This window comes from Dipodomys merriami, unplaced genomic scaffold (genome assembly GCF_024711535.1).
Source record: "Dipodomys merriami isolate MVZ:Mamm:240054 unplaced genomic scaffold, mDipMer1.0.p SCAF_2, whole genome shotgun sequence".
Classification (NCBI taxonomy): domain Eukaryota; kingdom Metazoa; phylum Chordata; class Mammalia; order Rodentia; family Heteromyidae; genus Dipodomys; species Dipodomys merriami.
In genome coordinates this window covers 41,589,658-41,613,622 of record NW_027203381.1, presented here as the reverse complement: position 1 = coordinate 41,613,622, position 23,965 = coordinate 41,589,658, and the positions used below count along the sequence as shown (strand labels likewise).

The 23,965-nt window shown below is 42.5% G+C and overlaps 1 protein-coding gene across 2 annotated transcripts in view; it reads left to right on the top strand.

The window, feature by feature from the left end:
* The window catches only part of Colec12 (collectin subfamily member 12), a 168,886-nt gene that overhangs the window by 18,438 nt on the left and 126,483 nt on the right, over positions 1-23,965 (top strand). Inside the window, exon 1 of one of the 2 annotated variants that reach the window (XM_070029466.1) lies at positions 18,023-18,088. The exons of the other annotated variant lie outside the window; for it this stretch is intronic. Within the exon in view, the coding sequence (XP_069885567.1) occupies positions 18,049-18,088 (40 nt within the window). The 5' untranslated portion in view covers positions 18,023-18,048. Of the gene's footprint in view, positions 1-18,022; positions 18,089-23,965 lie in introns of those variants that run through there. 2 annotated transcript variants of the gene reach the window in all.

Genomic DNA, 23,965 nt, shown 5'->3' with positions numbered 1-23,965 from the left:
CAGTTTCACAAGTGCCTTGTTATAGGTTGAGTGACGATCCCTAGAGACCCTTATCCTGACCCCTAGAACCTGCATGCTACCTTACATGGTAAAAAGTGTCTGTGGTTTCGTTTTTTAAATGCGATATGTTCAATGTATATTGCCACCAGAACAATTTACCCAAAATACTGTAACTTAAACAATATTCTTTGTTTTTATAATCCCGTAGTTGTGTAGGTCAGAAGTCCCAGTGTGGCATCAATCCAAGTAGTCTGGCTAAATTCTTCAGTGCCCAATAGCAAGGAGTTGGCAGTATTGGGTTCTTCTGGAGGAATTGGGTGTATATGCAGTTGTCTATACTTTCAGGCTCACTCAGATTGCTGGTCAGATTTAGTTCCTTAAGTTGTAGGATGGAAAGATCTTGCTGGTTCTAAAGGACTTTTTTGCAGAGGTGATGAAGTTGAAGAGCTTAAGATGGAGAAATTATGAAATTTAAAAAAATTAAATAAGAAAAGGGAGGGATAGGAGATCTGGTTGCAGAGAGAAGGTGACAAGATGGTAGAATGGGGCTCACAGTAACATCTTGTGCAGGTGGAGGAGAGACCCTTCAGTCAGGAATGCCAATGGCTCCTAAAAGCTGTAAGAGATGCCAAACAGGGATTATTCCTACAATAGCACACACAATACTTTTATTTCCACTAAGTGAGGTTACATTCAGTCTTCTGCCTTTCCAGAACTATAAGAGAATCTATCTTCTTAGTTACAGCAGCCACCAGGAACTATACCTACTGCTTCACCTCCGGGGTGGCTCCACATAGTGGTCTTCTCTGCTTTGACTTGCTTTGCAGGCTCTTCCATTTAGCTGTAAAATGCTAGTAAATGCTGCAGTTTCAAAGAAAATTCAAGAGAACAGAGGTTGAGTCTTGGTGAGAAAAAATGGGGAAGAAAAGAAGAGAAAAGTTTGTGTGTGCTGTCTGTGTCTGTCTGTCTGTCTGTCTGTCTGTCTGTCTGTCTGTCTGTCTGTCTGTCTGTCTGTCTGTGTGAGAGATAGATGGAGAAAGACTATGAATGAGAGTAAATCTATTTTTTGTTGCTTAAAAAATAATCCTGGCTGGACTTTGATTAAAGTTAACAACCCCCAGCTGCTCTGGCTCCCTTGTTGTTTTAGTATTTTTCCTTCTGGAAACACACGTCTACATTTCTTTCTGGGAAAAGAAATAGGGCTTTAATATGGGAATGTGGTGGCACCAGGCCCATAGCTTTTCCATTCATGCCCCGACAGAGCAGTCGGCCCATCCTTTCTCCCCCTGCCCTACGTATTCTTGTTCTTTACATTATCAAGCATTTCTGGATTGGTACCCTGTGCTGTTCTAATTTCCTCTGGAGGATTCACTGAAGGGTAGCAGGGGTGTACATGAAACCAAGAATTACAAAGGAAAACAAACCAGAAAGTATTAAAAGGCAGAAACTGCGAGGAAATTTGAACCTTGCAAAATAAATGTTGAAAGGTCTCTCTATATATTTTGGAAATCAGTAGAAAGACAGAGAATGAACAGAAAACATTTCTTTAAAAAGGGTGAGTTTAAGAATATTTTTAGGGGGTAGGGGGGAGGCTGGGAAGGGAGGTGAAGGGTAAACAAAGGAGGAGGCTGCAATGCTTGGTAAGAAATGTATGCATTATCCTGCCCATGTAATTGTAGCCCCTCTGTACAGTATGTTCTCAAATAAAATAAAATTAAATTAAAAAAAAGAATATTTTTAATATAGAACATTATACTAGCTATACGAGTGGGGGTTTGGTAAAAAAATCTAGTATATTAAACAAGGGTTATTAATTTATGGGATGAAATTATACATGGGAATTGCCAACAAATGACTCAGAGGGGACATAATAGCTTACAAATATCATGAGAGCATAAGCAGGCAGGAAGAGAGTGATACCAAGCACTACAAATACAGAGCTAGAGGTATGGTTCAATGGTAGAGCACCAGCTGACCAGTCAAGCCAAGTGAATGCAAAGCCCTGTGTTCCAACCCTAATTTCAAATAAAAAAGTTAAACACAACAATGAAAAAGCAACCCAAGGCAGTACAAATAAACAAGAGGGCTGAAATTCAAATGGGAAGCCTTGAAGAAGGCTATGAAGATGTTGGGAATTCTTGAGTTCCCCATAAAGTGGTGAATATTCTGCACTGGGTAATAGAGTTTCTTGGAAGAAACTGATATGAGTTAAGTTAGCCATTCTAGATACAGGAAGTAAGGTCTAGAGAGATTAAATTCTTGCTCAAGTGAGGTAGCTGAGCATGGGTTCAAAGATCCTGGGCCTTCTAACTCTCAGATTAGTGTCATTTGGGGGAAAGGGCCTCACAGTGGGTTGAAGTGACTTCTGTGTCAGGGAGGGGTACCCTAAAGTGAGCAGGGCACCCATCTGGCCCCACTAGATGGGTCTTGCACTTCTTTATAGTATCTGGGACAGGCTTTTGAGAAGAGAAATCGGTTTTAAGCCCATTGTCTCATGTATGGCTGAATATTAGCCATTAAAGAAAGACTCAATCCCTTGCACACAGCAAGTCAGTAGGTGTCTGCAGATAGCGTGGTCCACTGAGCCCGGCCTCTAATTACTCTTGTGACTCAAACCCAGTTACTTAATCTGTACCTCAGATGCTGTATTTGCCTGATGAGCAGAGTGACACCTACCAAGCTACATAAGTCTACCTCCCAGGGCTGTGCCAGGTGCACAAGTGCTTCTAAGGTACTGCATGTGAAAAGAGAAGGCTGAGCCAAGGCACCAATTGCTTGTGCTTGTAATCCTAGCTGAGAAGCTGCGATCTGGGGAGTTTGGTTCAGACCCAGTCCAGGCAGGAAAGTTCATGAGACTCTTACCTCCAATTAACCACCAAAAGCCAGAAGTGGAGCTGTGACTAGTGATAGAGCATGAGCATTGTGTGAAAAAGCTAAGGTAGAATACCTAGTCCTAGAGTTCAAGACTCAGTACCAGCATTCATCAATCAGACAAGCTGAATTATCCTTCCCCTCTCCTGAAATTAGTGTGGTTAGCATTGTAAGCATTTTGGTGTACCTATAGAAGAATATCAAAGTATGAATAAAGTTTTGAAACTTCATTCCTAAAGCGAGGGAAAGGTGTGATTTACCTCTGAACCTGGCCCAGAGTGGTGGCTTTTATTTTTGCCACAGTAAACTGGGTAGCAAAGGTTTATTGTCTGATTTTAGGTATGTTTTGTAAATAAGCACAACTTGAATTTAGCCTACAGATGAGCCAGGGGTTAATTATTCTCAGGACAAAAGGGCATTGTTTTAGCAAACCATTACTGGGTGGGCTTATTTCCAAAGTTATTCATATATAGTTGATCAGAAGTACTTGCTATATAAAGTCAAGATTGTTTACATCATACCACTGTGCTTTTTCAAATTCTATGCAGTGTTAGAATAAAGAGTCAACATTTTTCTCTTCTCCACTGATCAAGCCCAGTAGGACATTAATTTAGTACAATCATCCTTTGTTTGTTCAGAGACTCATTATTGCATTTTTGTTCTTAACCAGCTTTTCTATTTTTCTTTTAGTTTTTCCATATGTCAGAGTTGCCATCCCCATCCCCAAAGTTCTGGGTAGGCTTCTGGAAATGAGCCACACTCTGACAGTTTTGCCACTCATTTGTTCCTGTAATAAAAGCTTCCATGAAGAGGACCTTGAAGGGTTAATTAAGTGAGCATTTTTAAGCTTCAATCAGACTTTTTTGGGTCAGGATTTCTTGGCCTCAATCTGCTGAGTTAATTGAGGTGTAACTATGGTTACAATTTGGCAGAATTTCCTTCCTGGGACATGAAGCACACAGTCTACATATATGTAGCCAGGCTGGACTTGAATTCAAGATCCTCCTGAGACTGCCTATAGAGTATTGGAGATCAGAGATATGCACTACTCTTCCTTCCTTCCTAGAATAATGATATATACTACAATACCATTTTTTCTTTTTCCTTTTTTGGTAGAACTGGGGTTTGAATTTGGGCCATTATGCTTGCTAGGCAAGTACTCTACCACTTGAGACACACCCCAGGCCTTTTTTCTTTAGTTATTTTTCAGACAGGATCTCATGTTGACAGCCAGGCAGGCCTTGACTGGCATACTCCTATGTACACCTTCCTCATAGCTTGGATGAGAAGCATATACTATCATACCCACCTATTAGTTAAGATGCCAGAGGGATAATCTTTGCTCCAAGGTTGGCCTTGAGTCATGATCTTTCCAGTCTCTTCCTTCCAAAGTAGCTGGGAAACAGGCATGAGCCACTAAAACCTGTCTTACAATGATGCCTTTCTACTTTTTTCCAGCTTATACTTTCTATGATGATGATGATGATGATGATGATGATGATGATGATGATGATGAGGCTAGGTACTGGTGTCTCACACCTGTAATTCTACCTATTGCAAAAGCTGAGACCTAGGAGATGGAGATTTGAAGCCAGCTTGGGCAGGAAAGTCCTTGAGACTCTTATCTTCAATTAACCAATAAAAACAGCTGGGCTGCAGGGTTAGCTAAAGTGATAGAATGCTAACTGTGAACAAGTAAGCCAAATAAGGGTTGGAGGCCCTGAGTTCAAACCCTGGAACCACCCACATCCTGTCCCTTCCCCTTTTCCCCTCTCCCCATCCCAAATCATACAGGCTCTGGGATCCCTCCATCATGCTTAGCAGCAAGGCCAACTTCTCAGCACCCCAGATGTCCCAGGTGCACTCTCTGGAGTCCACATGGCTTCTGTTGGTGCTGGGAGTCTCTAGAGGAACTTGGCTCCATTGATTGGTTGCAGTGGGTTCTTCTGTGTTATTTTTGGATTGTAGCCTGCTATAATAATAGATATCCAAGTTGCAATGATGGAGGGACACGAGAGACAAGGTCTGGCTTGTACAAAATCTTGAGTGGATTTAAGCATTCACAGTGTGCAAGTATGGTTGACTGGGAACATTTGTTATTTGCATTTGACAGTCACAACTTGGACAGACCTGCTTCCTTGGGGAGAGGGGAGAGGGCTAATTAATGGCTGAGAGAAGAGGTTATCTAACATGGCAAACTGTGACACAGTAAAAAGAAGAGTCCTCTATGGAGAAGAACTCAAGTGTTCAGTACAAACTAAGTGGAAGAGTTGTAGAGGAACTTCTGAAAAGTTACTTAGAGATAATATCCCAGCCCAGAGGAGATGTCTTATATCCCTGGGGAGATATATTATAATCCCAGGGGGGGGATATAATCAGATGTCTTTTCTATTCCGGACAGTAAGTATACTCTTTGAAGCATGTCCATGAATAGTTTTGTTTACCCATAATTTTATGGGCCTTATATTATAGCTGGAGATGAAATGAACCTGGCTTTTTTTGGTATCGGGGTTTGAACTCTGGTCTGTAGGCTTGCTAGGTAGGTGTTCTTACCACTGAGTTATGCCAAACCTGGCTTTTTGTTTTCCTTGAAAAAATTAAATTAATAAATAAGTCATATTTACATATTGCATAACTATGTGTGCACACATGTATGTATATATACATGGGATATCTAATGTGATATATCCGTCTATAACACAAGCATGAGATATATGCATATATAATATACATATATATGTTATGTGACCCTCTGCCTCAACCTCCCTTCATAGCTAGGAACACAGATGTGCGCCACCACATTCTGCTTAGCAAGAATATTTTGCTACTAGAATACTGTTGTTATAATAATATAGTATTTATAGTATAGTATTTATAATACAATATAATTATAATGGGGTGTCTAACTTAGGATCTTACTCTTGGCAGACACTCTACTGTTTGAGCCATGTCCCCAGCGCTTTTTGCTTTATTTTTTTGAATAAAGTCTTAATGTTTTCTGCCCCGCTGGCCTGGACCATACTCCCTCTATTAATGCCTCCTGTGTAGCTGGGTTGACAGGCATGTACCTTCATGCCCAGCTTATCGGTTAAGATGAGATCTTACTCACTTTTTGCCCAGATTGACCTGGAACTGTGATTCTCTTGATCTATGCTCCTGAGTAGTTGCTATTATAGGTATGAGTCACTGTACCTAGCTACAAGAATATTTGGACAGCTTGACCCACACAGCACAGGGCCTGGTTGACACAGCCTTGAGAAATATGTACTAAATAGAGTTCAACCCTATTCCTGAACCACTTCACCTTATTCTTCACTGGCATTGTCCCGGGCTTTCCATCCTCCAGATACATTAACATATGAAACTCTAGTTAAATCATTGAGCTGAATTTGGCCAAGAAATGTAAAGAAATTCAATGTCTAGAAACATAGAACACTGTTTAGGCTTCTGGAAAACTCAGAGCACATATATACTTAGCTGTAGAGCTAGAAAAGAAGGATCTATTCTGAGATACCCAAGTGTGTATCTCTGCACCTTTAGTGCAGAAAGTTGTGTGTGCATGTGTATATACATGCATGCATGTGTGTGTGCATATGTGCGGTGGGGTGCTGGTGACCAAATCCTGGCCCTTGGGACTACAAAGCAGGCACTCAACCACTGAGCCTCACTAAGAGTTCACTAAGAGGATGTGAAACCATCTTTGGGAATCTGTTCCCAATGAACCTTGTGTCTCCCCATCTGGCTGTCTGTCTTTCCTTTCCTGGAACTCTTCCCAAAGGCCTGACTTCCCTCTCTGGACTTGGAGAAGGGGCTGCTAAGAGGCCATTTGCCCTCCCCCCCCCCATTAGCCAGGGGGACTGCAGGCATCCCCCTAGACTGACTGACACCAGTGGAGTGTAGCTGTGGTGAGGAGAATGCCAGGAATTTCCATCATTTCCTGTGGGGAGCAGTTAAATGGGCCCAGCGGGGGGCTGCCCTGTCAGCAGCACCTTTTGCAAACATCTCTAAGGGGAAAGGGGATGACAGGAGGCAGAGGACTGACCCTTCCAGATAAGTGGAGGGCCAGGGGGACACAGTTTGCCTGGACACCCTTTGAAGGGTTCCTTTGAAATGTTCAAAGCCATCTGCATCACTTACTGGGAGGGTTTTATTTATGGGCTTTTGCAACTCCTAATGGAGCTGGTATTTCTGATTTTAGAAGAATTTGGTGTCAGATGGCATGTGGAGACATCCACTCTAAAGAGGGTCTGAGACTTGCCTTGGAGGGGATTTGCGGAATAGCTCATCTGGCTCTCCTAACCCTCTGCTCCTAGTTAGGCAGGTGGGAGCCCCACACCCTGAGAAGGAGCATTCACTGGGACTACCACTTTCTTTTAAAGAACCTAAGGAGATCTGCTCATTTTAATTTGCATCAGTGATAGTCACTCACTTGCTCACCATGTGCACCCAGATTTCCCTTCTGGTCAAACCCTTCTTGACTAGTTTTTCTCTCATCACTATATTTCCATGTGATTTTAATTTTAATTTTTTTTACTATTTTATTAGTTGTTATTTTTTGTGTGTGCCAGTGGTGAGACTTGAACTCAGGACCTTGAAATGCTGTCATTTGGGCATTTTTACTCATAGTTGGCGCTCTCCCACTTGAACCATGGCTCCCCTTCTGGTTTTTTTTCTGATTATTTTGAGATAAGAGTCTTGGATTTGTCTGTCCTGGCTGGCTTCAAGCCTGGCTTCCAATCAAAATCATTAGATCTCAGTCTGCTGAGTAGCTAGGATTATAGGTAGAAGCCATCAGCTCCTGCTTTATTTTATTACCATTTTCATATTAAGAAACTATTCCACATTGTTTCTTGCACATCTCTAGGCAGCTTCCCATTCAGTCAGTCACTTATTTAATCTCCTAAATACTTTGAGGTGGAATTATCTGAGGAAGGAAGCTGAAGCCCAGAGGGTGAGCAGCATGCCTAACATTTGTTGTTGTTGTGTGACAACACTGGAGCTTGCTCAGCTTTTAATTTTGCTTGAAGCTGGCCATCTACCTACCACTTGAGCCACAGCTCCACTTCTAGCTTTTTGCTGGTTAATTGGAGAGAAGAGTCTCATGGACTTTCCTGCCTGGGCTGGCTTCAAACTGTGATCCTCAAATCTCAGTCTCCTAAGTAGCCAGGATTATAGGCATGAGCCACTGGTACCAAGCTCATGGCTAACATTTTGAGTTAAACCTGATTTCAAGGGGCTGTAGGTGAGGCTTGGTGGTGAAGGGTGAGCTTGGCATGAGTGAGGCCCCTAGGTTCAGCCTCTAGTACCCCAAACTCAAACCTTGAATTCAGACCCTCAAGGGTCTCCGTATACTCTCCTGTGGACTGAGAGGCATGCAGACGTGTCTCATCTCAGAGCACCCCAAGATGTTGAGGGGACACAAATGGCCCTCACCGGGTGCAGAATAAATCAGCCAGTAGTGTACACATGCTCTAGTATTTCATAACATGTGTAGTAATGAGCCTGGAATTTTCCACACCCCTCCCCCAATCCTTTCTGGTTTTCATTCACTTTTGAATCCTGGTGAGAATGAGGGAGGGAGAAAAGAAGGAATAATTTGTTTTCCCAACAATTGAGTTGAAGCTGAATGTTTTTTTTTTTATTTTTGGAAAATTTAAAGGCAATAAATAAATCTACTCAGCCATCTTTTTTTTTTTTTCCTGTGAAGACAGCGTGAAGATATTAAGTGGTGTCCAATGTTTGCTCATTGGGGGTAGGGTGGGAAAAGTCCTAGGCCTTTTGGTAGCAACTCCTAGCAACTTAAAACAGATGCACTCTGAAACTTTTCCTTAAAAGATGTGAGTGGTTCATTGGGCGGCCCCCTGGGAAGGGAAAGCTGCTTGAGACTCATGGATTTTCCCCCTAAGAGAAGCTTTGAATTAGTGTCTTTCTCTCTTCTTCCCTCGGGTGTCTGCCATGCTCAACTGTAGTACAGTGGGTGGCCAGGAAATGAGGCTTTAGCGCAGATGGTCCTACTTCACATGCTGGCCTTGCCCCTTACCAGCAAGTCATCTGACCTCCCTCAGCCTTGCTTTGCTCATCTGTGAATTGAGAATGGTAAGAATACCTTCTTTGCTCGATGTACCAATGATGCATAGGAGCGGCCAGGTACTTCCCAGGTCTTCCATAGACTGACTAATATTAAACCTATGTTCTCAACCTTCAGCCTCTCTTCTCCTTTCTGGTCAGCCAGTCCCCAAACATCCCTTGTTTGGTAAAGCTCCAGCTCTGGCCTGCTTCCTTCCCATTTTGTTCCCTCTCTCCATCAAAATCCTACTGTCTACATCTCATTGTTGCAATGGGTCAACCTGTATCCACATTACAATAATGAGATGTAGAAAACACGATGTTGAAAAATAAACTTTACAATTTAGGTGGTGTGAGGGGTAGAGGGTGGGGTGGGGGTGGGTGTAGTTGTGGGAGAGAAGGGATGGTAGGGGAAAAACAAAGGAGTAGGCAACAATGCTGGATAAGAAATATACTCATTACCTTGCTCATGTAACTATAACCCCTCTGTACAGTATTTTCACAATAAAAAGCTTATTTAACAAAAAGAAAAAAAATCCTACCGACCCCTATATCTATTCTCCAAACTGCACCATGACCATTCCTTGACCAGGGACTCTTAAAGGAGTCTGTGGGCACCAGCAAAGAATGCATTTTAGGGAAAACTGTGTACTCTAGGTAAAGTAGGAGTGACTGAGTAGTGGTACAACACCTGTCCCAGAGACTCGACGTGCAGCTGCCAGACTGCCTGCATTCTGGGTCCGGCTTTGCCACTTCCCAGTGAGACGGCCTTGGGCTGTCAGCCTCCTGACAGGCACAGGTGCCTGAGTAGGTCATACATACTGCCTTGCACCTGGGCCACTGTAGATGATCACAGGTGGCCCCAAGCAGTACCAGGTGGTGAAAAAGCTAGTCTTGGAGCAAGGAGACTCTTCTGGGAGGACCTTAGTAGACTGATCTTCACTCTGTCTCATTACCACTCTGTCCTTTCCTGGTAGTTATGGACACAGTTAAGGGTTCTGGCTGGCCTGGACTCTCATGGACAGGAACGTGTGGTAGAGAATTAAAATCTTCCTCCAGCTGCTATTACTTATAACTTACTAATATCCTTTTTGTTGTTGTTGTTGCTAGTACTGGGGCTTGAACTCAGGGCCTGGGTGCTGTCCTTGAGCTATTATTTTGGTCAAGACTGGCACTTTACCACTTGAACCACAGCTAGGATCACAGGCATGAGCCAGTAGCACCCAGTTTCTAATATCCTTTATAGATGACATGACCAGTGTATTTAGAATTTAATGTTGATATTATACAATGATAGTTATTATACAACATTTAATTATAATCTGATACATTATACATTATTGTTCTGCTTCTAAAATCTTATACAACATTTAACAATTCACTTTATTCAGAAAATAATAACAAGTTTGCTTTTAAAATTGTTAGTAAGGGGGCTGGGAAGTTGGCTCAGTGGTAGAGCACTTGCCTCACATGCATGAGGCCCTGGGTTCAATTCCTTAGCACCACATAAACAGAAAAAGCTGGAAGTGGCGCTTTGGCTCAAGTGGTAGAGTGCTAGCCTTGAACTGAAGAGCTGAGGGACAGCGCCCATGCCTAGAGTTCAGGCCCCACAACTGATCCCCCACCAAATATATATATATATATATATATATATATATATACACACACACACACACACACACACACACACACATATATATATATATATATATATATATATATATATATTGTTGGTAAGTTTTGTGGTAACTGGAGCCTCAAGGTGTTGAACTCTCTGGTTATGAGAGTTCTTAGTTTATTATTTTTTTTAAAGAGAAAAATTCAAAAACAAGAAACCAGGCTGAGCATGGTAGTTCAGTCATGTAATACTAGTTACTTGGGAGGCCAAGTTGGAAAGGGATGGTGTCCCCATAGTTTGAGGCCATCTCATGTAAAAAGAAATTTGCAAGACTCCATCTCAGCTAACAGCTGATGGCATGCATCTATTATCCCAGCAATGGGATATATGGGATATATAATATGGCTGGGAACATGGTTACACACCTGTCATCCCCAGTGACATGGGGAAGACAAGCAGGAGGATCGCAGCCCAGGTCAGCCTGGGCATAAAGCAAGATCCTACCTCAAAAATAACGAAGAGGAGTGATTCAAATGGTCAAGTGCATGCTTGCCAAGTGTGAAGCACTGAGTTCAAACCCTAGTACTACAAAGAAAAAAAAGAAACTAGTATGTTAGAGAAGTTAATGAATGAAAGTTGTTTGTTTTGTGGAACTTAATATTCTCTGTCGTGTTAAGCATACATCTTTTTTTTAAAGAGGAACAGAGAATGAGAAAAAACCCACATGCTAGTGACTATAACTCTTGCCACATGAAGTGTTGTGAAATTGGTCTATTCTGAGTCACCACTACAAACACTTTCTACTTCTTCCAGTATTTCATTTTTCTTCTTTTTCTGGATTTTTGAATACTGACGTTTGGCTGTGATTGCAAACTTTTCATTTTATATACTTGAGTAGTTTATATCCTTACTGGCAGTCCTGGGACTTGAACTTAGAGCCTGGGAGCTGTCCCTACCTTTTTTTTTTTTTTTTCTCCTCCAGGCCAGCACTCTATCACTTGAGCCACACCTCCACTTGCAGGCTTTTGATGGTTAATTGGAGACAAGAGTCTCTAGGGTTTGTCTATCTAGGCTGGCATTGAACTGTGATCCTTAGATCTCAGCTTCCTGAGTAAGATTGCATGTGTGATCTACTGGTGCCTAAAGGAGTAATTTTTTGTTTTTTGGTTTTTTTTTAAATGAATGTGAATATTTTGACATACAGAACAGCTTCTTTCACATGCTACAGAAGATAGGGGGGATTTAGACTTGTCAGCCAAACAGGAGAATGGAATTCAGAAATTTGTAAACGTTTTGGCCAAAATCCATCCTAATACCTGCCCTTGTCCTGGTAAGCTCTAATATCTGAAGTAACCTTTCCAACATGTCCTTCTAAGATGATTACTGGTATTTTATTTATTGTTATCTACTTTGGGGGGGGAGTGAGGGTTTGAGGGATAGAACTTAGGGCCTTACACATGCTAATATAAGCATGCGCTTATATTATACTCTCAACCATATAACTGCATTTATGACACGTCTTCCAACAGTTCCCCCAAAATATCTTAAGTATATAAGAACACAGAACTGGGAGCTGCCATTTTGTGCTGGAAATGACAGGAAATAAGGCGTTGGATATGCACATAGAAATCCTCAGGTGTAACTGGAAGGATGGGGGTCCACGGGGATCTTTCAGCTTGGGGAAGGAAGGGCCTGGTGTATGAATGAGAATGGAGAGGAAGAACCAGCCTCTAGCAATGGCTCTTTCTTGGGAAACTTATGTACCTCATAAGATTTGAAATGAAAGCAAGCAGGACTCCTGGGGAAAATGTCACTCTCAGTCAATGCTGTATGAAAACGATGTGACATTTATTACCCATCCATCATGTACTGGGCATGATGCATAGTGCAGAAGGGAGACAGGGCCTTTTGCCTCTGGGAGTTTGGAGTTTAATGAAAAGCAGACAGATGTTTTAAACAGTGGTTTACATTTGCATAGGGGAAAAATATCAACAACCTTACAAATTGTTTCCCCCTCTCACCTGCAGATTTTTAGAAGGCATAAATAGGAGACATCACTGTCCACATGGGATCACTTCTTTCTGTCTCTGCTGAATTCTTTCTTTCTGTGTGTTTGTATTTGTGTATATGCACGAGTGTGTGCCAGAATAGGGGCTTGAACTCAGGTGCTTACACTCTTGCTTAGCTTTTTAACTCAAGGCTGGTGCTCTACCACTTGAACTATTCCTCCAGTTCCAGCTTTTTATGTTGGCCATGGAGCTTTAACTCAAGGCCTGAGTCTTGTCTCTGAGTTCTTTTTCCCAAGGCTAGTGCTCAACCCCAGTGAGCCACAGCACCACTTCCTGTTTTCTGATGGTTAATTGGAAATAAGAGTCTCTGGAAGTGGCGCTGTAGCTCAAGTGGTAGAGCGCTCACCTTGAGCTGAAGAGCTGAGGGACAATGCCCAGGCCCAGAGTTCAAGCCCCACGACCAACCAAAAAAAAAAAAAAAAAAAGAGTCTCACAGTCCTTCCTACTGGAGCTGGCTTTAAACCCTAATCCTCAGATCTCAGCCTCTTAAGTGCTAAGATTAAGGCATGAGCCACCAGCACCTGGCAGTTACAACTTTTTTCTGGTTAATTGGAGATAAGAGTCTCTTGGATTTTCCTGCCTGATTTAGGTTCAAACCTGGCTCCAAATCAAGATCCTTAGATCTCAGCCTTCTGAGTAGCCAGGATTACAGGCATGAGCCACTGGTGCCCAGCTTCTGTTTTGACTGTTGTTATAGCTTCACAATTGGTGTCTGAGGAAGGTTGGGGCTTCTCTTTGTACCTGCCTCTTCCTGTCTATGAAAGTGGAGAGAACATGAAGTCCCTGCCTTTTGTCCCAAGGAAAGGGTTAGGGATGAGTCGTGAGAATCTGTGTAATGCAAGCTGGAGGGAGAAAGCCAGGAGGTCTTTCCCTCTCCATGTGCAATGCTGACCAGTGGCCGTAGCCATAAACTAAGCTGCAGTCATCAGAGTCCACTCTGCTAAGTAACAGCAGCCACGATCTTCAACGATTCGTGATGGTTTCATCAGATCATGTAGTCAGAGGCTTTCAACAGTTCTTCCACTTTTAAAAGACCAAAACGTGCCTCCTTCAGACAGTGAAGTCCTGGCTTCCCAGGACCTCCAGCACCTTAAAGGAGTAAATGTTCACCACGATGGCTCAAGTTATCTTGAGTTCAATGGCCAGTACTGTCAAATGAGTGAATGCATGAGCTAAGGTGCTATCCCCTATGGAATAACCCAGGAGGTGACCAGGAGACACCAGGAGCCTAAAAGGAAAGGATGGGGGCATGTGGCAAAGTTTTAGAAGGATGTCAGCATGGGATGGGCCTGGGGGTAGGGCTGGTAGTTGATGTCTGGGCCATCCTTTAATGTGTGAATATCACTTAATCCTAGGGAGTTTGGGCCCTGCAATGCTTGTCTGTCTTTTTGTTACTGAAATTGTCAGGAGAACTATGTTGAAGGCATAACATACTTGCCAACAGTCTTTTGTAGAATTTGTGTTATGAGCTAGTGTGTTTAATCTCAAATCTCTGGACATGAGGTTACCACTAGCGGTCTCTCGATTCAAAACAGAACAGACCTGTATTTTGGCACCATCCCCAGGTAACAGGATTTAGCTTGACTGGAGAATTCAAGACAGATAAATTCCTGAATTCTATTCCATTGGGAAGGAAAGTTCTTCCCCTGAATAGCCAATGCTTTTCCAACTGATGCATGAAATGAAACTTGGGGTGAGAGTGGAGTTTCAAAAGGTGAGGTGAAGTCTACAAAACCTTAGACATAAAACAAAGAATTCTGTTCTTTCTCAGGGCTTCCCAAGTGACCTTAGGAGAAGAAATAAAAAAAAAAAACGGTATTACACAGCCAGGACTTTATTCTTTGACAACTTTATCCAGAAAAAAAATAATTCTCCTATTTATTGATGCTATGTACTTGCGCTTACAGCTTTCTCAACATGGCCAAGTCTCCTCTTTGTCTTGATGAGTTCTTAAGTAAAGAATTCCACAGGCTAATCAATCATTGATCAATCACCCCTCGTCACTTGCTCATTTTCAAGGAAGAACCACAGGGCAGTTCCCCTGGGAAGTCCTGAGAGGTCATTATGGTTTACTGAAAAACAGGATAATGAGGAGAGACACAACACTCTCAAACTCTTACGTGTGTTGAACACATGTGCTATATTGAATTTCCAGAGAGATGTTGGGGCTGACCTTATGAAGGGTGGGCATTCCAACATGAAGAATTACACTTACTGCCCTAGGTATGCAGAGAGAGAGATTTCTGATTTTCTTAGATACCTCAGTCAGTCAGTCTACCTGTCTTATCTCCCCCCACCCCTAATGAAATACATGAAGTTAGGTAACTTTATAGAGAAAAGAGTTATTTGTCTCACAGCTCTGGAGTCAAGTCTCCAATCTGGATTTTTGCTGGTTAATGGAGATTGAATCTTGAGAACTTTTCTGGATTCAAACCTGGAGCCTCCTGAACTGGCTTCAAACCTCAGCCTTCTGAGGTTTGGATTATAGGTGTAAGCCACCCGTTCCTGGCTTAGTACCCATCAGATCTTAAGGATAGTTTTTCTGTCCATATGTAAGAGTTCTTCTGTCCCCCAGGGGTCCAAACCTTTCTGTAGAGTCTGAATAATCTAGTTCTATCCACCAATTGTTTAGACAGCAAGCCAAAGTTCTCTGTTCTAGGTGTGGTGGAGACAGAGAGAAACCTGGGGGAGTCAGCTTTCCCTGGGAGAGAGAAATCTTAAGAATTGGTCAGACAGAGAGATCATCTGAGGTCTGGGATAACACAGGTGGATGGATCTGTCCAGTGACGGGAGAAACTGCTCTGTGCCATTGTCATTAGCCAGTGGGACTTGTTGATGACTGTAAGTGATGACAGGAACAGCAATGTCCTAGGCCTGGAGACAGCCAGTCTGGATCATTCCCACCAGCCCCTCACTCTACCCTTAGGGCTCCTTTCTTATTGGCATGTCAGCAAGGTCAGGTGAGCAAAGGAGAATTGCTGGAAATTTTGGTCTACACATTTGGGTCTGCTTGCGCATGAGGCAGAATTCAGTAGCAGCTACATTGCACATTGCTTGTTCAACCCAAAGAACAAAACCATGTCCTTCTGTGAGCCGTGTGCCAAAGGGAAACTGGGAAATAATGCAGGACAGAGTTTTGAATTCTCCTAGGGTCCTCCAAGAACATTCTTAAAAATGACTCATCTTAAACAGAACCGTACAAGAGTCAAATAACAGTAGATAGGACACAAACAGATCACTAGTGAACGGAACTGTTCTCTTTATCCAATTTTGTGTTCAAAGTTTTCTCTATCACTCATCGCGCTCCTCTTGCCTGATTTTTTTTTCTGGCAGGGAACTGTCTGTCCCTTAGCCACAGAGAAAAATGAAATGCCTAGGGCAAACCACAGCTTTATGTAGAACCAGATATATTTATGTAACTCAGTCAGAAGAACTTAAAAAGATAAATTTCCAATTCTACAAACTTACTGTAACTTTAAAAAAAAAAAAAAAACCTACCTACATCCTGCCATCCCCTTCATCATGAGCTCTTAACAGCCCAGGATCCAGTTTGGATTGGCAACAATGTTTAAAAACGCTGAATGAAGGCAGCTTGTTTTTTCTAGTCCATTTTGAGCAGGGTGCTGAGAAAAGCCAAGAAGGAAATGGCTGAGAAGTCTGGAGCCATAAGGGCTAGTCACATCTTCATGGCAGGGTCTAGATTGGGGCATTTATACTTCATTGTAAGTGAAAACAAACAATAACAAAAAGAAAACACCACTGAGCCTTATGATCGTATTTCCCAATTGCTCAGCAAGTTCCATCACCAGTTGTTAGAGTTTTGGCAGGGGTTAGGGGGATGGAGGGGAGGGGAAGAGGGAGGTGTGTATGGTACTAGGCCTTGAACTCAGGGCCTGGGCACTGTTGCTTAAATTTGGCGCTCAAGGCTGATGCTCTACTGCTTCAGCCACACCTCCAATTCTGATTTTTTTTTTTGGTGGTTAATTGGAGATAAGAGTCTCACTGACAACAACCTTTCCTGCCCAGGCTGGCTTTGAACCACACTCCTTACATCCCAACCTTCTCAGTAGCTAGGATCACAGGCATGAGCCACTGGTGCCCAGCTCTTACAGATTTTGACACTCCAATTTATGAGACTGGGACCTCTAATGAATGTAATGTGGGTTCAATTTCAGAATGTGTTTGCACTGCTTAAATTTTGTGTTCGCCTACATCAGCCCAAGCATGTGACACCAGCCATTCTTCAAGGCAGGGTTAAAAACATCTGCAGCCTAGAAATCAGCCGAGTTCCCCAGGGATGGTGTTAAATCCAGAGTATGCTGATCTGTTTCCTGTCTTTGTTATGATTTCTTCACTGTAACTGAATATCCTTCAGTGCTCCAGCGAGTGGGTATGATGTGCAGCTGTGTCAGCAGGCCAAGGACTGTTGGCTTCAGGGCTCTGTTCCCGTTTACACAGCTAGTGTCCATAATCCTAGTCAGGCCTCTTCATTTACAGGGTAAGCCTCTTTCTAGTCCTGCACAGCAGCGGATCTTACAGTGCCATCCATTCAGTTACCTACCATCTCATTAAGACAAAAACTAAGAGGAAGAGCACTTATCTAGCTGCACAAATCCTTGCAGGAATGTAAACAAAATGGCATTGCCCCAAAAGTAAAATATGTAAGACCTTGAAGGGGCAAAGCAGAAGGGCTGACCCCTTGACCAAGAGAGGAAACCTTAGGGTCTGTCTATGTCGATCTCTGCTACCATTTGTAGTTTATGTTTGCTTTGAGGACAAAGCTGACCTTGCCAGCTGTATAGCATTTGATCTATGTAGTCTCTTCAGATTCAAGAGAGTGAATGACTTCCATTCACAACTTAGACCGCTGCTCTTTGTTGGGGAAGAAAATATGCTTTTTTGGAACCCTTTGCAGATGACATAGTTTATTCTCCCAATTCAAGCTTAGCTGCCAATGGGATTCCAGTAAGCTTTGAGAGTGTTTAACACAAAGTGGTTTTGTGACCTTTCTTGCAGGGAGGTGTGAGAGGGTTGTGCTAAAGTGTGGGGACTCAGAAGTTCTTTTGCTGGCTCCACCCTGAGGGCAGAACTCTAGCCAACTGCACATTTCTCCAGAGAATGTTTCTGGATAGCTTTTCCCTTCCTGTGTGGAGTGGTCATCAGTGTGGGCCTGGTTTACGAGCACAAGTTGAACATGTTGTTCAAGGCTCAAGATTGGTCCACACACTCCCAGTGCTTTCTGGCAGGCAACCTAACCAGGGGTTTGGGTTCTATATGACATCGCAGAAGGGAGCTGTGTGCTACATGGAAAGCGACAGTATGGTAGATCGCTTAGATGCAAAGACAGCATAATGCCAGAAACGATTTTCAGACTTCATTGAACATTCAGACTGGCCCCAGCTACAGTGTGCCTGTTGGATTTTAATGGTGGCATGTCATCTGCGTCTCCATGACACTGAAAATTGTAAGTCAGAAAGTTCTGTTTCTCAATTCTATCCCTAAGTGCAATGTAGAAAAGCAGTAAAATGCCTCATATAACGAGTTACAAGGCTGCCTTAAGCCAGCCAGCCTGCAGCCACGTGCTCCCTAATACCACCTGAGGGCTGACAGATGGGCTGATTTCACACTCTGCTTGAGCTGGGCCCATAGACTGAAGTACTGTGTCATTTAAAATATGCTGGCTGTGTGTGTGTGTGTGTGTGTGTGTGTGTGTGTGTGTGTGTGTGTGTGTGTGTGTGTGTGTGTGTGTGTGTGTGTGTGTGTGTGTGTGTGTGTGTGTGTGTGTGTGTGTGTGTGTGTGTGTGTGTGTGTGTGTGTGTGTGTGTGTGTGTGTCGCTCGTGGGGCTTGAACTCTGGGCCTGGGCGATGTCCCTCAGCTCAAGGCTAGTGCTCTACCACTTGAGCCACAGTGCCACTTCCCTGGCTATTTTTAAAACACCATAGTGTCAAAGTGCCTGCCATTCCTATTTTTCTCCCAGTGTAGCTTGCCATTTTATCTAGTCATGGGATGAGGAATGGGAATCCTTTAGTCTGGTTCTGTCTGGCTCACAAGCCCCCCCCCCCAGGAGAATGTGGGGTCTGCTAGGATTAAATTTGCCCTCTGAGTGAGGGAACCAGCACAAGTGAGGAATATTAGTCACCTTCAAGTGTGAGTCCAGCCAACATGTCCTTCATCTGTAAATGTGGCAGGTGGGGAGGCAGATAATAAACGAATACAAAGCAGAGATTCAAATGGTGATTCGTATTACACCTGTAATCCTAGCTACTCAGAAGGCTGAGATCTGAGCATCTTGGTTCAAAGTTAGCCTGATTAGAAAAGTGCATAGACTTTTATCTCTAACCAGCAAAATGCTAGACTGTAGTCATAGCTCAAGTGGTAGAGTGACAGCCTTAAATGATAAAAGCTAAGGGACAGTGCTCTCACCCTAAGTTCAAGCCCCAGCACAGGCATTAAAAATTGTCAGTAAGTGCTGGGGAGAAAACTTAGTACTGAGGACCAGGATTGATGGAGAAGAATGAAAGCACTTAAAAAAAGATCTCTCAGAGGAAGTAAGATTGGAGTAAAGAGGAGTAGAAGAAAGTGGTAAGTACAGAGGCCTTGAAGTGGAAATAGCTTGGAGGGTCCTAGGAACAGAATTAAGCTTGGTATCTCTAGAATAAAGTGAATGGGACTGACATCAGAGATGCTGTCAAGAAGCGGGAGGGGCTAGACTATGTTCAGATCTGCTAGTCCATGAGGAGGAACTTGGAGTTGGTGGAAAGCCTTCTTAGGGTCCAATAGAGCTGTGACATGATCCAACCCATACTTCATACTGTAAGCCACCTCACTCCTCTATGAGAAGAGACTGTGGGTATAGAGGTTGGGAGGCACGTGCAGAAGCAGAGAGACCTGCCAGAAGTTGTGCCACAGGACTGGATGAGAGGCCATTGTGTCTGACAGGAAGAGGCTTGGAGCTGATGAGGAAATGGGATCTAGGATTTTTGTTGTTTTGTTTTTGGTGCTGGTTTTGGCATTTGAACTCAGGGCTTCACACTCTTCTTTTGCTGCCTGCATTCGACCTCCTCCCCCCTTGCCCCATGTAAGCCTGGCTCTCTACCACTTAAGCCACACTTCCAAGAGATTTTTTTTTTTTTAGCAATTCTTTCGTTAATACATTAGCCTTACAAGGAAGTGTTTCATTGAGACATTTCTATACATGCATAAATTGTACCCCAGCAGAGCTGACCAGGCTTGTTGATACAGGTATAGGGGAAAGAGTTGATTTCAGGTGCTTGATCTTAGCATCGTGGTGAATAGGGGTTCATCAGTTGACACCATGAAGTCAAAGAGACAAATAGATTTTTAATTTTATCTTATGGGGGGGGGGGAGCTGGTCCTAGGGCTTGAACTCTGGGCCTGGGCTCTGTACTGAGCTGCTTTTGTGCAAGGCTAACACTCTACCACTTGAGCCACAGCACCACTTTGGGCTTTTTTTCAGTAGTTTACTGCTGCCCAAGGCTGACTTTGAACCGTGATCCTCAGATCTCAGCCTCCTGAGGAGCTAGGATTACAGATGTGAGCCACCAGCATTTGGCCTTGAATTTTATCTTTAGCATGTAAAGGTTGAGATGTTTATTATGCATGCAGTAGAATATGACAGGGTGAGTCTGGAGCTTGGTGTTTGGGGGCAGAGGAGATAAAGGCTGGTCATTGTCCTCTCTTCACCAGCCTTCTCAGTAAGAACTGAAATGGAGTCCCTGGAATGGAGACTCTGAGGGATATGGGTGGAGGAGGGAGAAGATACTCCATTTGATTGATAAGGAAACTGAGGCTTCAAGAGCTTTATAGGGTTGGGTGTTGGTAACCTTAGCTACTCAGGAGTCTGAGATCTGAGGGTCTAGGTTCAAAGCTAGTCAGGGCAGGAATGTCCATGAGACTCTTCTGTCCAATAAGCTAACAACACCAGCAACAAAAAATGGGAAGTGGAGCTGTGTCTCAACTGGTAGAGTGACAGCCTTGAGCAAAAAGAAGCTCAGGGACAGTAATCGGGCCCTGAGTTCAAACACTAGGACTGGCTTTATGGGACTGGTGGCATTGCTCAAGTGGAAGCCTATCAGAGAGAACAAGAAAAAGCCTTATAAATTTCCTAGCATTACAGGCCAGCAGGTACTAGAAAATTGAACCAAGTCTGTCTTGATTTCAATCTTTAAGTCAAACTTTTAACCTAAATTATGTATATTGGATACAGAAAGTACAAGATTTTCCCCTTACAGTATGTATAATCATTGATGCTAATGAAATTTACTTACTTATCAGTATCTATTCTGCATAATACTTGGTGATTCATAATTAGAATGTTCAGAGAGATGTGGCATTATTTACTTTTTATACAGCTTAGAATCTAGGCATGAGAGATGACAAAATCTTAAAAAAAAAATTAGAGATGGTATAATTGTATACAGCAAGCTCACCTACTCATGGGTTTACTCTATGTAATTTTGAAAAAGAAGAGCCAAAAAATCAATAAACAAAGCACATTTCAAACCCCAAAAGTTAAATTCCTATATGCACAGTCCACAGCAGATTCAGAGTTCTCTGTCAGTTTCGTGTTATCTTCCATTGTGTTTAACTTGTTGTGTGATCTAGTTAGTGTTTCCCTGTCCTTAATTTTATGTAAAACTCCCTTCCAAAAAGCAAATGGTACCACTAAAGCTTTTCACCTCGCTTTATTGAAGTGATAAAGTAAACATTTTCGATTACTTGAGAGGCAGCAGGTCTTAAGTGGAAGTTGCAAAGTGTTATGGGAAAATGAAACAAGCATCCACAGTATTGTACCAAACTGCATCCTGAGTATTTGTTGGAAGCAACAACTCATGAAGGGGTCTAACCAGGGAGAGCAGAAAGTATAAATGCTCAAGGGAGAGCAAGATGCTAAGATCAAGCCCCTGAGATCCACTCTTTCCCACATACACGTGTCAACAAGCTAGGTCAGCGCTTCCTCTAAAATACATTCCAGCCAGTGTGCTTGGGGTCCAATGCATGTATGAATTATAAGGGTCGAGGTGATGTCTTTCTTTTCTATAAGACTCTCTCCTTAATGGTGTATAAAGCACTAATAAGATAATACCTGACACATGCCTTCAATCAAAATATTTGTTGATAAAATATATTATTAAGAAATATTGCATTTATTTGAATAAGGGAGTTTGTTTTCAAATCCCTCAGATGACTCCAGATGGAATGGTTTTAGTCTGTGTGTGTGTGTGTGTGTGTGTGTGTGTGTGTGTGTGTGTGTGTGTGTGTGTGTGTGTGTGTGTGTGTGTGTGTGTGTGTGTGTGTGTGTGTGTGTGTGTGTGTGTGTGTGTGTGTGTGTGTGTGTGTGTGTGTGTGTGTGTGTGTGTTTAGTTTTACAATGTATGTAATACTGGCTTCATAGAATGAATTCCATAGCATTCCTTCTTTTTCTATCTCATGGATGACTTTAAGGAGTCTGATGAAATTTGTCAGTGCATCTATTCAGTCCTGGATAGATTTTCTTTTTGGGAGACTATTACTGCTTTGATCTTATTGCTTGTTATAGATCTATTTAAATTTTTTATATTCTCTTGATTCAATTTAGGTAGGTCAACTATATCTAGAAATGTATCCATTTTATTTCCATCTTGAAGATGTTTCCAAAGTTTTCCCTCATGATCCTTTGGATTTCATTGGTAGTTGTTGTGATAATCCTCTTTGAATCTAATTTTAATTTGAATCTCTTCCAACTTTTTTTTGGGTCAAATTAGCTAGAGGCTTATTGGTCTTATTTATTTATTTGAGGAACCAACTTTTTGCTTATATAGGGTTTTTAGTCTCTAGCTCAAATTTTTACCCTAATCTTTATTCTACTCTTTTCTTTCCTCTCCCCTTCCCTTCCCTTCCTTTCCCTCCCCGTCCCTTCCCTTGGGCTTGAACTCAGGATTTGGGTGCTGTCCCTGAGCTTTGTTGCTCAAGGATACTACTCTATCAGTTGAGCTCCACTTCTGCCTTTTTGGTGGTTAATTGGAGATAAAAGTCTCATGGACTTTCCAGCCTGGGCTGGCTTTTGAACTGTGATCGACAGATCTCAACATTCTGAGTAGCTAGGATTACAGGTGTTGCTTCTTTTTGCCTATCAATTTGGGGCTTGGCTTATTCTTGTTTTTCTAGAAGTTTGAAGTGTGTGAGTCGTGGGGCTTGAACTCTAGGCCTGGACACTGAGCACTCTACCACTTGAGCCACAGAGCCACTTCCGGTTTTCTGGTGGTTTATTAGAGATAAGAATCTCTTGAACTTTCCTGCCTGGGCTGGGTTTGAACTACGATCCTCAGATCTCAGCCTCCTGAGTTAGCTCTTTTTTATTTTTTAATGTAGGTATCATAGCTGTAAACTCAGCTCTGAGCACTGCCATTCCATTGCTGTTCTAGTAGGTTGTGTTTTAATTTGTATTATCATCCAAGAAATTTGATTTCTCTTCTTCTTCAGTGATTCACTGGTCATACAACATGTTGTTCATTCTTCATGTATTTGAATATTTTCTATAGTGACTTTTGCTGCTGAGTTCAGTTCTGTTATGGTCTGATAGAATACAGAGAGCTACTTCAATTTTGTATTTGATATGTGTGTGTGTGTAACTATATACATACAAACACATTTGTTATATTTGTTTTATATATACTATATATATATATACACACACACACACACACACATACGTACATACACAAGATCTGGGATTAGGTCTTGTAAATTCCATCCATATTTTCTTGGTGCTTATTAAATGTTTTTGGTTTTCAATACCTGCTGCTCTATTTTCAACTTGTCTTTTTTCTACTCAGTTGACTTTTTTTTTTTGTCGGTCGTGGGGCTTGAACTCTGGGCCTGGGCGCTGTCCCTCAGCTCTTCAGCTCAAGGCTAGCGCTCTACCACTTGAGCTACAGCGCCACTTCTGGCTTTTTTTTTTTTTTTCTGTTTATGTGGTACTGAGGAGTCGAACCCAGGGCCTCATGCATGCAAGGCAAGTGCTCTACCACTGAGCCACCTTTCTAGCCCACACATGAGTTGTTTAACATGGGCTTCATCATCATATTTCTGCATATGTAAACTATCCCAGTCAACCTCCCTGCCTCCTTAATTTTATTGATTTTTTTGTTTGGTGCCAGTACTGGCGTTTTAACTCAGGGCCTTGAACTTTTACCTAACTCTTACTATGTAGATTTTTCTGCTTTGACTGGCCTTGAACAGATCTCACCCTTTTGAATAGCTAGAATTATAGGCATGAGTTGTCAGCACCCAGTTCTCACTGATCATTCTTGCTATTTTTTTAAATTAATCTTATGAAAT